Source organism: Cynocephalus volans, chromosome 14 (assembly GCF_027409185.1).
Source record: "Cynocephalus volans isolate mCynVol1 chromosome 14, mCynVol1.pri, whole genome shotgun sequence".
NCBI classification, from domain to species: Eukaryota; Metazoa; Chordata; class Mammalia; order Dermoptera; family Cynocephalidae; genus Cynocephalus; species Cynocephalus volans.
Window position 1 is genome coordinate 46,923,267 of NC_084473.1, and position 12,755 is coordinate 46,936,021.

At 33.7% G+C, this 12,755-nt stretch overlaps 1 protein-coding gene across 11 annotated transcripts in view; it reads right to left on the bottom strand.

The window, feature by feature from the left end:
- The window catches only part of LOC134363293 (neurexin-1), a 765,130-nt gene that overhangs the window by 136,041 nt on the left and 616,334 nt on the right, over positions 1-12,755 (bottom strand). For 6 of the 11 annotated variants that reach the window (XM_063078880.1, XM_063078879.1, XM_063078878.1 and 3 more), the window contains 2 exons: positions 2,913-3,002; positions 1,217-1,536 (listed from right to left, as the gene is read on the bottom strand). In XM_063078880.1, the coding sequence (XP_062934950.1) occupies positions 1,217-1,536; positions 2,913-3,002 (410 nt within the window). The remainder of the gene's footprint in view (positions 1-1,216; positions 1,537-2,912; positions 3,003-12,755) is intronic. The other 5 variants (XM_063078883.1, XM_063078882.1, XM_063078881.1 and 2 more) reach the window with 1 other exon arrangement.

A 12,755-nucleotide genomic window follows, 5' to 3' on the forward strand; every position in this document is an offset into this window, starting at 1 on the left:
TAGAATCTATTTTGTCTTTTTTCTGGGAAACCTATATTAGTAGATACGGTGCTGACACAACAGAATTTGCCTTCTATTACTTTCTTTCCAAACCTGATGCTCAATCTATTTCAGATACTTGAAGTAAAAGCAATTTCAAAAATAATTGTTGACATTGTTGCTTCTTTAGAATGCAGTTTACTAGAAAAGTAAAGATTACATAAGTGGAAAAACCCTTATATGATACTTACTGAAGAAACTCACTATTAAAAACCAAATAAAATGAAACTATCAGTTTTGAACCAAGGAAAATGCACAATTCTGAAAGAACTAACAACTGAATATGTACAATGGTTATAAATGTCAACAGAGATCTAACAGCATTTAATAGCATTTTAATAGCTTCTAACAGCAGTTCATAGAAGGTTGTTTTCTGCATTCATTGATGTGATGCCAATACTTAAACCAGTGTCTGATACATAGTAGGCAAACAATAAGTATATCTTGGTTGAATTTATATACTTCCAAGGTGTACAAATGCCACATTCAAAAATTCTGTTTTTCAAAAATTTAGACACAAGATTGAATAAGCTCATTAATGTTAATTCTAAATGAGGGCAGTTAGTCACATTTCATACAAAATATTGTAGCCCAAGACAGTTTTTAAATACCATATTTTGGGTCTTTGTCCTTAGGTAAACTCACAGAGTATTTTTCTTATAAATAGTAAAAGAGTAGACCTGTCATTCACCATGAGAGCCATGTGCCTATAAATTCAAAATTTTAAGACTTCAAAATACAATAGAAGTTTTGCATGCAGTATCTCTATAAAAATCAAATTTGCTTTTATTTTATTTTGATGAAGTGCTGAGCTTAAACAAACAAGGTCTTTCAAATATTTCATTAATTTACTAGTTCATTTAACTTAAGTGAAAATCCTGTGTAATTAGCAGACAATTCCCTCAGCCTGGGCTAGATCAAGGTTATTGAGTCAAGACTATTGGCCAGCAGCTAACAAACCAATACAAAACTTTTTATGAAAATCCACAAACATCTAGTCAACAGCATGTACACATTTTATAATCAAACTGAATGCATTATGTTAAGCAAGTCTCAAAGGAAACTGAGTAGTACCTGAGATCGAAAAAAAATCCCATTTTAGAAAAGATATATATGCAGAAAAGCCCACTTTCATAATCAAATGTCCAAAATGAAGGAATGAAATCCACATGCTCACCTGGCTAATGGGTTCTTTCGTAGGGGGTTTTCCTCTTCTGGCTGTGCTAGTAGCCAGGGTCGTGGTGGTCTCCATAATTGATGTGGACATCTCTGACTGCATGGCAGTGGCTGTCGACTCAGTTGTCATAGAGGAAGGCACTTCACCAACCAGTCTCACATTTCCCACTATGGCGATGTTGGCATCATTTTCGGCTGCCATATTCAGAACTTTCAAGCCATTGTAGTAAAGCCCAGAGAGCTGGCCCTGGAAGGGCTGGCCCTGCTCTTTCCCGCCAATTATTATGGTTGCTTGGCTATTGAAGATTGTGAGCTGACGCCCTGTAAAAATAATATTACATACATGCAAAAATGTTGATTGTGAACTCTACATCTACAAAGGATGATAAAACAGATCTTTCATGGGGTGGATAATGAGAGCAATAAACTATAAGAGAGGCATTTGACTCATAATTCATTGCTTGTAAATGAGGTGTCCATGAAATGCATAATTATTGGCAAATACTTGTAAATTCTCAACTTATTGTAAATGTAGTGCTTTTGCTAAAAGACCAATCAAAGATATGTATTACAAATCAATTTTTAGTGGATCCCTTTTACCTCAAGATCTCATACTGTTGGTCTCTTAAGTCTAAACTGTTAAATTAAAAAAATGTGAGATAGCTAGCATTTCAAGTATTTGTCATTCTGAAATTATCACTGACAGAAAGTAATCTATAGAAGCTGAAATCTAATTTAAATTTTATGTTAAATATTTCATAATTCACATAATGCCCACACGTATCTATATGCTATTCTTTAGATATGTTAATTTTTTGAAGGCAATAGTCCATTGTTATTTGAATTATTCTATTTTTCCGGCAATCACACTGAAAAGAAATGCATGGTTTACACTGAGCATGTCAGAGACAAAAAAATTCCAAAAATATTTTTCTGATTGGCTTTCAGCAAGTCTATCAAAACAAAACAAAATGAAAAAAAAAAAAATAGCTTCAGATGTAAAAAGAGGCTTCAGGAATGATACACAAACCGATGGAGAAATTATGGCACATTTCCATCAAACAGCAATCCTTAGCAACAGTACCATTATCATCAAATTGAGTATCCAGTCTTAGCAGATTGCTCTCTGCTCATAAAAAGCATGCACACAACTTTAAGTTCAGTTTTAATTAGGGTTTGTTCCCAAATGCTCTTAGAAGGTTGCAAACGTTAAAGGGACTTCATTTTGACTGGCAATCCATATTGCCCACTATTTAAGATTCCTAGAGTTTAAACAAAGAGTTTTGTTTGTTTGTTTGTTTGTTTTCAGGACCATAATAAAGATATCAGAACTACATATATTTTAGTTAATAATTTAGAGGCTGGAACATGTAATATAATCTATAAACGATTTATCATTTTGGGTTAATGCTTGCTGTGAGTACCTTCATAGATTGAGTTAGTGGATTATATTTAACAGTCCCTTTAACCTTAAGTTAACTGGGTAAGATTATTAAACAGCTGGTACGTCTAAAAATGTATAGAAATTATTATACAAGGTATGCAAATATTACTATCTACATTTTACTGTTTTAAATTTGTTTTTAATTTAGTTTTACGGAAAATTTATTTTTTATGTTTATTAGTGTTACAATGAAGTACTACTTGGTTATGTTCAAATTATTTTTTTATTTGAAGTTTTAATCAATGTTTTTTACCTTTGTCGAGTAGCCATTCATCAACTACTCGACCAAGTCGATATGGAATTCGCTGTCTAGCAATCGCCAGGCGCTCGTTATCATTGTTTCCTTTAAAGTTTAAAGAGACATTTCATTGGTTAAAATCTGTAAGGTCAAAGGTTAAAAGTTAATACTTAAAGCTTGAGCTATACAGTTGCCACATGATTTTGTGAAATTTGGAATTTTAAAAAGTTCTACCTGGAACATTTCATGTTTCAGACTTGTCATTCATTCATTTATTTTATTTTAGCAAACAAAATTATTCCTATGTTAATTGAAAATTAGAAATCTGCATTTGAGCTAGGTTATTAAACTTATGTTATAGACAGACCCAAACAACCAATTTAAACAGCATATAATCGCTTTACAAGAAATGACCATTGACCTTAGGGTTTTGTCTTTTTGATGTTTCTTATTAACTAGTTAAACATGTTCAGGTGAAACAGGTTTAAGTTTTCAAAATACATTCAACCTCTTATTCCAGATTAGTAATTTATGAACAACAAACTTAATACCGTCTTTGGCACACTGAAGCATCTACAATAGGCCTAGCATTCTTTACTTCCTACTCAGAAAACAGAAATTCTTATTTATCTCACTTAAGAAAATCATAGAGTCCAAATAGTTCTTGTGTATTCCACACAAATTGGTTTATCAATCACTTGGACATCACAAGAGAATACATCTTGCATCATCCAAATATGTTATTATAGGAAAAGGCTTTGACAAAAGTGACTATTTGAGTGTCCTTGAGTTTCATTTAAAGCTTAACATGTTGAAGTGTATAACATTTGAAAAAAAATTATATAAATGTTTTTCTACACTCAAATATCTGCTTTTTACAAGTTATTCCAAAAAAGGCATGATAGCTTCAAAAACAAATACAAGCCACAAACAGTGGCCTCTATTCATAGATTTAAACTAAGTGATAGCCTTGTGTCTTTGAATAAAAAATTAATCTGCTAGAAACACTGTTTAAATTGACCTTGAATAATGCTTGCAAATAGATGAGTGTTTTCCCAATTTATAAAGCACTTAGGAAGAATCTGGGCTGCCATATCAGTGCTCAATTGTCTATATCGCAAGAAGAGTTTTTCTATTTCATGAAAATTACCTAACATGGAATTTTGAGCTAAGGCATTTGACAGTAGCCCAGATGAGAACTCAGAGGTGAAAGAAATGTTGAATAGTAATACTACCTATATAAAAAGAGTGGAGCATTTTGCTAGGGACGATAATAGATATAATTTTTTTTCTCAGATATAGAATAATTTATAAGTGTTTTCTTATGCCAGTCTTATAATATACTTTACTTACCACAATTAAACAACCATAATATTGGTCACACACTTTTGGAGAAATAGAAAAGAACTATCTTTTAGACTTTATCACTTTGTCATTTGAATGTCTATATGACTGAAAATATTTCACACATTAACATTTAATTTAAAATGTAGATATCAAAGTTGAACTAAATATGAAGTTTAATGAAAACATTTATATGTATTTCTCTGTATTATGCAATCATTAAAACACTGTAAAACAGTATTTTATAATTTGGGAATATATTTTTGGTAAACTGATATCATTTTTTTAAAAAAGGACACAAACTAGTATAAAATTCCAACCCTGCCTTTATTTTTTAAAACTGTGCACAATTTGTGTTCTATTCTGTTTGCATATATGTGTATTTGGAAGGATATGCTAAAATTTAATATTGGTTACCTTAGAGCAGTGTGATTATTGATGATCTATGTGTTTTGGGCTTATATGTGATCTATATAATAAATATGTTCTACATTCATAATTTAAAAAGCAAATATGAAATATTACAAACACCCTTTGCTCTATGGACTTGTCACCCAATATTCATACCAGTTCACATTGGCATAGCCCTCCTGACAACTTTATGATTAGTTGGTTCCTCATGCTTTTTTTCATGCTGGAGAGTTTCCGTCATCAGGAATGACCCATATTCCCTCAGACACCATCCAAATCTAGGTCTCAAATCCCTCTTTTCCAATTACTACTATAGTCAACTAACAGATGTCTGCATCTTCTCTGCAATCAATCCTACCCATTCTCCACGCATCAGCCAATATCTAATCATGCCACTTGTCTAGCATAACCCTTACCATCTGGGATAAAATCTCAGATTTTTAATGAGGCTTCTGAGGACTTCCACAGTCTGATCCCTTTGTACCTCCCCTGCCCATCTCAAGGCTGTCACTGACTTGCTCTCCTCTTTCTAGTTTCATGAGATATTCCAATTCTTCTAAATGCTTCTTTCTCCTCTCCGGGCCTTTGCACTTGCGGCTTCCTTTGTTTGAAATGCCTCCCTTGCTCCTACCTCATGCCATCTTTCCTTAACCAACCATCATTCCTTAATGGAATATTCTCGGCAGGAACCATTACTCCCCCAGGAGGTGTTCCCTGATGTCTTCAAGCTAGGCTAGGACATCTGAATATATCTTTTCGTAGCCCCTGAAACATGCCCTTTGGAAACGAGCATTGACTTTGTAATTGCATATTTAATAAACAGTTTTCCTTTAAATTCTAAAATTCCATGAGGTTAAGTACTATATGTAGTGTTTGTTGTATTTGCAGTGCACAATATCTATCACATAACCTTCTATGAAATACTGTAGAAGAAGTAGTGATGGAAATCTTGTTTTTGGTTCTGATAGCTTCCATGCCACATTAACTCATCCCCACAGCCTAACAACATTCAGAAGAAAAGGGAACAAAATATTGTGTCTGGAGACTAGACCACATGTAGCTAAGCTTCCCTTTGTACTTTCCAAAGGAAACATCATATATTTTAATTATAATTTTACTTCTTTAATAGGTTGTCACTTATTTGAATATCCATACAACCAATCAGTTCATTATTTAAAACAAATTCCCCATGTAACAAAAAAGGTAATCATAGTTATTATTAGTAGGGGAAAGTTGGAGGGGAAAGTCCTAAATAAGTCAACAGTAACTTTAAGATCCTTGATAAGACTCAGCTAAAATAAAAACATAAACAATGCATTCCCAATGAGTAACAAAGAGGTCACCTAACAACACTGAGGACAAAGAGATTTAGAAAATAGTGTAGGCAGTAGAGACAGTTGTGAAAATATGTGATAATTTATAAGAACGGTAGTCACACAAAGGGGATCATACACTCGCATAACCCTGAATGGCAGATGCCTGATAGTTCAGAGAGCATTATTTATTTTCACCTGAAAGACCTGATTTTTAAATCAAAGGACAGACTTTATTTTTTGTAGAGTTAATGGATGGGAAATCAGATGGTGCGCCCTTCAATTGAATATATGTTTGCTTTCCTCCCTAAATTCTTTATTCTTGTACTAGAATAAAAAAAAAAAAAACAACTATGTACAAATACATTGTTTCTATGGCAAGATTATATACAAATACATTGTTAACCAAATGAAGACACATCTAAATAGTGTACAGTGACAATGTCTTTTTAATAAATTATTCCCAAGCCCCTTCTATTACTGGGTATAAAAGTCCAGACTGTTTAGGTTCACTAGAACTAGGCATACGTTTTGCCTTCACCTCATGATATTCATTAAAAAGGTGCACATGGAAAGTGATAATTGAGGTATATTATTTTATATAATTTCTTAAAACGCATTTTATTTCTTTACAAATTCATGTTGATATTTACTTGTGAAATAATGTCCAGTAACTTTGTGTGATTTTGTTAATTACATTTAAGCCTGTACATAGCTCAGTATACATCTAGACATGACATGCAATACAAAGGACATAAAGCAACACATTTGATTGAGAAAGGTCAAAGACATATATATTTTATGATGACCTTTTCTTTTCATTGGAAAGGTTCAAGATCTAGTATCAAACATGCTGGGATATAGAAATATTACATAGAGCTCCTGTGGATGGTCAAAAGAAGCAGGCTTGAAGTGATAGGCAAGATTAAAAACAAGTGAAATGTATCTGAAAATTCAAATCAAACCAAAGGTGAATCTTTGGAAGAAGACATTTTTATCTTCAAATATTCCAAATCAGAAGTAAGGATAAAGCAATAATGACACACTTCTAAAAGATCTATTCATTTTGGTTATCGAAAGGGTCCCAGAAGAATTTCAACTTCTTTCAAAAACAAAACTACAGCAATCTGCTGTGCACATAGGTTAGGTCTACGAAAACAGAGCTTCTCATTAAATAGTTAAAAGGTGACAATTCAATCCGTACTTTTTTTCCCCTAATAAAAGCAGGATGGGAAATTTCTTTTGGTTTCTTTTCTTTTTCTTCTGGTTAATTTCATGTAGTTTCAGTCTGTGGTATTACCACTGAAAGTGTCACCAATTACATACATGTCTCTGTTGAAGTAATTTTCAAGCAATGAAACGGCATGTGAATTTTTGTTTTGTTTTCCTTTGAATTGCTAAAGGATTAAGTATTTTTGACTGGAGCAAAGCCTGCCCTGTAGTAATGCCACCACAACCAATTGAGAGGTACAAGCTGTAATTGGAGTGGCCACTTATGTATGAGGTAATGTAATGAATACTTCAAACAAAGTTCCAGGGGTGAAAACTAAAAAAAGGAAAATCTGATCATTCATACTTAGAATGTAACACCCTCTATTTTGATTAAATCCAAGATTGTTTTATTTTCCCATCTGTGTATACTGAATATTTGTATCCCCTCAAAATTCACATGTTGAAACCTAATTCTCAATGTGATGGTATTTGTAGATGGGGCCTATGGGAGGTGGTTAGTTCATGAGAATGGAATTAGTGCCCTTATAAAAGAGACCCTGGAGAGCTCCCTTGCCCCTTTCTGCCATGTGAGGACACAGTGAGAAAGAAGATGGCTGTCTATGAACCAGAAAGCAAGTCCTCACCAGACACCAAATCTGCCAGCACCTTAATCTTGGGTTTCCCAGTCTTCTAAACTGTAGAAATACATTTCTCCTATTTATAAGTCACCCAGCTTATGGCACTTGTTACAGAAGCCCAAATGGACTAACGCACCATCTAACCAACAGCATTCGGTCACATTTTAATATAATGATTCTAATATGAACCAGTAGACTTCAAGAAAATGAGTAATTTCAAAGAAGTAAGGTAAGAAGCAGGCAAGGAGAAATAAAACTCAAACCCTTGACTGGGAGTTAAATTTTATGGTGGGACACAGAGAACGAAGGGAAACAAAATTGTAATCATAATTTTATAACTGTTGGTCAGTAGAGACAAGCTATATGAATGTCAATGACGTATAGTTTTTCACTTCCCATCTTAGATCTTCACACTTGTTGTGTCATTTCTCCTCAGAAATAGAAGTGTCAATTTTTGATATGACAGTAATATCTTTGGAAAAATATTTTTTAAAAAGAAATGCTATCAACCAAGCATTTGTGCAGAATAATACGAAAGTAAAACAAAAACAACAAAAGATACTTGCTTCTTCTGAAGGCTTGTTATTATCTGAGTTTTTAACTTTGGGAAAGAAAACACAAAAGGGTTCTGAATGCTATACATACTTCAAGAAAAGATTAGGAGTCCATTTTTAGACTTTTTGTTTTAAATGAGAACAGGACATTTGGATATGCCTAGACCCAGAAGGCAAAGTAAAAGTTTGACATAATTTTATAAAATTACTCTAGTTTTAAAAGTAGCAGTATGGCAATTTTCTATTAAGTGCTATATGTGTGGTTGTCATACTTAACATAAAAATGCAGTAATACTGAACTTAGCTGGTAATGTTCCAAATAAGTAGATTTTAAACATCCTTGATATCCTTTGAGGAACACTTTTTTGAAAAAAATATAGCTGTTTTAATGAAAATATCTGTCCTATATGTTGTATTATTTTCTATAGCATTAAGATGTGTACATAACAAATATATACATCTATTTGGCTTCTGCCTACTTTTCAGTTTCACTTAACCATTTATTTTTAAGTCTACACTCTAGTCATTCTGTACCTTTTTCAATTTCTATAGTTAAGCCAATCTACTTTGAACATGCTATTTATTCTCTTTGCCTTGCAAATTTCAGCAACAAGGACTCCCCAACACACATTCCTCTCTTTCACACACACACACAAACACACACACACACACACACACACACACACACACACACACACACACACACACACACACACACACACACGTCTAAGTCTGGCTGAATTATTCTTTAAATATCAGCTTATATATTTCTCAAGGAAGCATTCCCTGTATTCTCTACCTCTCCACCAAATTATTCTAGATTTGGTTAGGGGGAAATTTCTGCAAGTGCTTTAATTCTCTAATGAACTGTGTATAAGAGAAGCAGTCTTGGGCTCAATGAACCTTTAGAAGTATATGCAATTTTCAAGGTTATCTTTCTCTAGACTAATTTTAGTGGGGATTTCTATAAAATGAATTGAAATGTAGACTCTTCAAGGGAACACTTACTTCTAAAGTTAATCCATAAATATATCAATGGCCTATAAGGAAAACTGCTTTCATTCAAGGCAAAAATGATACAAAATTGGAACTTACAAAATCAGGTGGTAGAAGTTATGAATTTTCTAGTCTTTATAACATGAGGGTAGGGGTGTTTTAGAGTGTGCCCAATTCACGACTGATATACAGCAGTGAGGGGCTTGAATTGTCTTCTGTCCTTTTAAGACCTCATTAAATGATGAACACACACTACCAGAATATAAAGATGCTTCTTTTCTGACAACAGGACTAGACCAACCAGTCAGCCTACAATGAAATTTCATACATCCTGGAAAATCCATTTTTTCAGTATGAAAGTGACCTGTAGATAAAGGAACTAAAGAAAACATAGGACACATGGAAAATAGGAAAATAATGTATTAAATGGCTTTTATATTTTGCGTTTTGTGCTACTTGTTTGTTGACATTATCTCATTTAACGCTGATATGATCTCGAACCATGAGTACCTTTTATTCTACAGATGGAAAAACTGAGGCTCAAAGAGATGATGTAAATAATGTTGCATCATGTATAACAGAAGGAGGAACCATTCGATTGCAGATATATGACTCCAAAGCTATTACATGGAACAGTTATTAGATCAATGTCTCATAGCAGCCTGAGTCGTGAAGGCCCAGTATCTTCCCTTTTATCTTTATAGCATTCTCTTGTATTGGAAATGTCGTAGTTTTGTCTATAAAGGTTCTGCCTTATGAAGTTTGGGATGAGATTGCCCTCACTGGCATGCAAAATGAATCACCAAATCCTTTAAGATTCATCAAGAGGATATTTTTATCATCTTTATTTTATAGATAAAGATAGTGAAGCAGAGGTAAGTAAAGTGATCAAAGACCTATTACAGTTAAGATTACAGTGAGGAGCAGGATTTCAGTTTTTTCCTTTTATAATGATGCCCTGCCATGCATAACCACTTGAGACATAAATGCTCCAGGCATTCCTTGTCTTAACCCCTCACTTATAAGACGAGCCCCAAGCATAATAATCCACCAAGTTCACTGCTCCTTTGATGCTGACCCTTTCTGGAGATAAGCTGGAAAGAGAGGGTCCTAGTAATGAGTCCAAAGGCCATTGTACATCACTGGCTTACGAGAGGAAGGATAGAACTTTGTTAACATGCTTTAAAAGTGTATTTTGCTTGGACTTCACATTTTCATTTTTTCTTCCTGCCCATCTCTCATCTCTGCTTTTCCCTTTACACATCTCCAGAAACCCACTGCTCTTATGTCACTTGTCAATAACCCAAGGTGTGCATTTACATTTACTCTTCCTGGACATATTTCAGCTTCCCAAAAGACTTCTTCCCTCTTCTCTAGTTCCAGTAGTTAAATCCCAATTTTTTTAATATACAAAGCAAGTTGTTATACATAACAACTCAGTCAATACATAAACTCTGACTGTGTACTCCAAAAGCACAGTGTCAGGCATATATCAATACATCACATGGATCCTATCATTGAAAAGCTTACTGGGGAGTCAATAAAAGATTTAAGTGAAAGTTTAATATAATAGATAACTTGCCATAAATATGCAATTAACCACCATGTGAACTGTAGTTGCCACATAAGTTCAAAGACAATAAATTAGAGCAAAGAAGGTATGATTGAACACAAAGGAATTTTCCTAGATCACAATCTAAATGTCATTGAAATAATAACTAGATAAAAATGTGTTTTAATGTGTTTATTAACCCACAAAAGGTTGATAATTGATCATTCCCTTTAATTCCATAAACCTACTCACCCTTACATCTATTTTTTAAATAAATATAGTCTCCAATAAAATACTTTTAGTCTCAAAAAACAATTACAGATATGAATACAATGATTTCATATGCCATGAAATGTGAAAAAAGCATTACATGCAATATTAAAATTACTAAGTAAAATACAATGCAAGTTGGCAAGAATTTGAAGGCAATATGTAAAAAGAAAATATTTATGTTAGAATGGAGGAATTATGGATGATCTTTTTTCAAATTTTAATTTTACATTATTGAAATTATATTTATACATATTTCAATTTTGCTTTCACCGCTTTCTAAAAACACATACACATGTTTTCTCTAAATTAAATGTAGTATCTTAATGCAACGCTACAGTGAGAGGGTGGACAGCCCAAGGGCCCTGCCAGTCAATTCACTTAGCTTGTACAGATGGAGAGAGCATGCAAAGCTCATATAGGGCAATGCTCTGTTCGTGATTAATGCTTCTGATGACATCCCAGCTCCTTATGTGAAACAGCAGGACTTTGTGTCTAGTCACACAATAGCTTCATGTGAAGCTGCTGTGATGCTGGGCATGGAAGGCCACAGGCTGTGTACTGCAGAGTTCAATGGTGCTTTGGGCACGCAGTTTGAAGCTTAGAGAATGTGTAACTGGTTTTAAAAATTTCTTCCTTCACGTCCCTCTGTTTTGTGGATCTGCATTAAGATATCTAGTGTTCTTTTATACAAAAGATTTGTAAAAGCATTTGTTCCTATTAGCTGCTTACATTCAAAAATTTTAGTTTGGATACTGTTTTGTCAAATTAGAAATAAAGATAACCTGTGAGTATTGGATCTCATTGCCTGTGTGTAATGAACAGCCATTTACACTTTTTTTCCTAAGCCTTTATACGCTCTTGGTTCCCCAATGCAAAGAGACTGAGGTGTCATATCAAAAACTAGCAGCAAGAAATGAAAAGCAACAGGGACAAGCAGATAACAAAATACAGAACTTACTCTGATAAATTAAAGGTCATGCTCTGTTATCATGCATACTAAAGAGTTCTTTTGTGCTAGCTGTGTAGCATTTAAGACAGAAGAATGGTTTAACACTACAAACACAGGCAAGGCCACTGATAGACATCGCTAAATAGTGAGAATTTAAAAAAATGAAATGCAAGAGCAGCCCCACATTACCTTACAAATGGCATTTTGCCATTTTCCCGGATATGAAAATCTTGAGCACTTTCTAAATCATAATGTCATAACATTTAAGCTTATCCACCCTAATGAGAGCACAGATACATATTCTCTAAGGCATCTTTTCTCAGTTCTCAATTTCTGAAAATCAAAGAATTATGTGGTGCTGCTGGAATTTTTATCACCTCACGCTAACCTCAACTTTTAATCTATCCTTCTTAATATTTAGATTGGTCTATGGAAGAGGAAAGAAGTGAATGCTTCATAGATGGCCATATATAACGTGTAAGTGGGACTGAAAAAGTTCCTTATTTTCCGGTGAAGAAAAATAAGTCTGGTCACTACAGCATTCTAATCTCATTTTCAGTAGACTTCACACTCTCTCTTCCACTTTTAATTGGAGTACAGTGATTTTTTTCAGCTA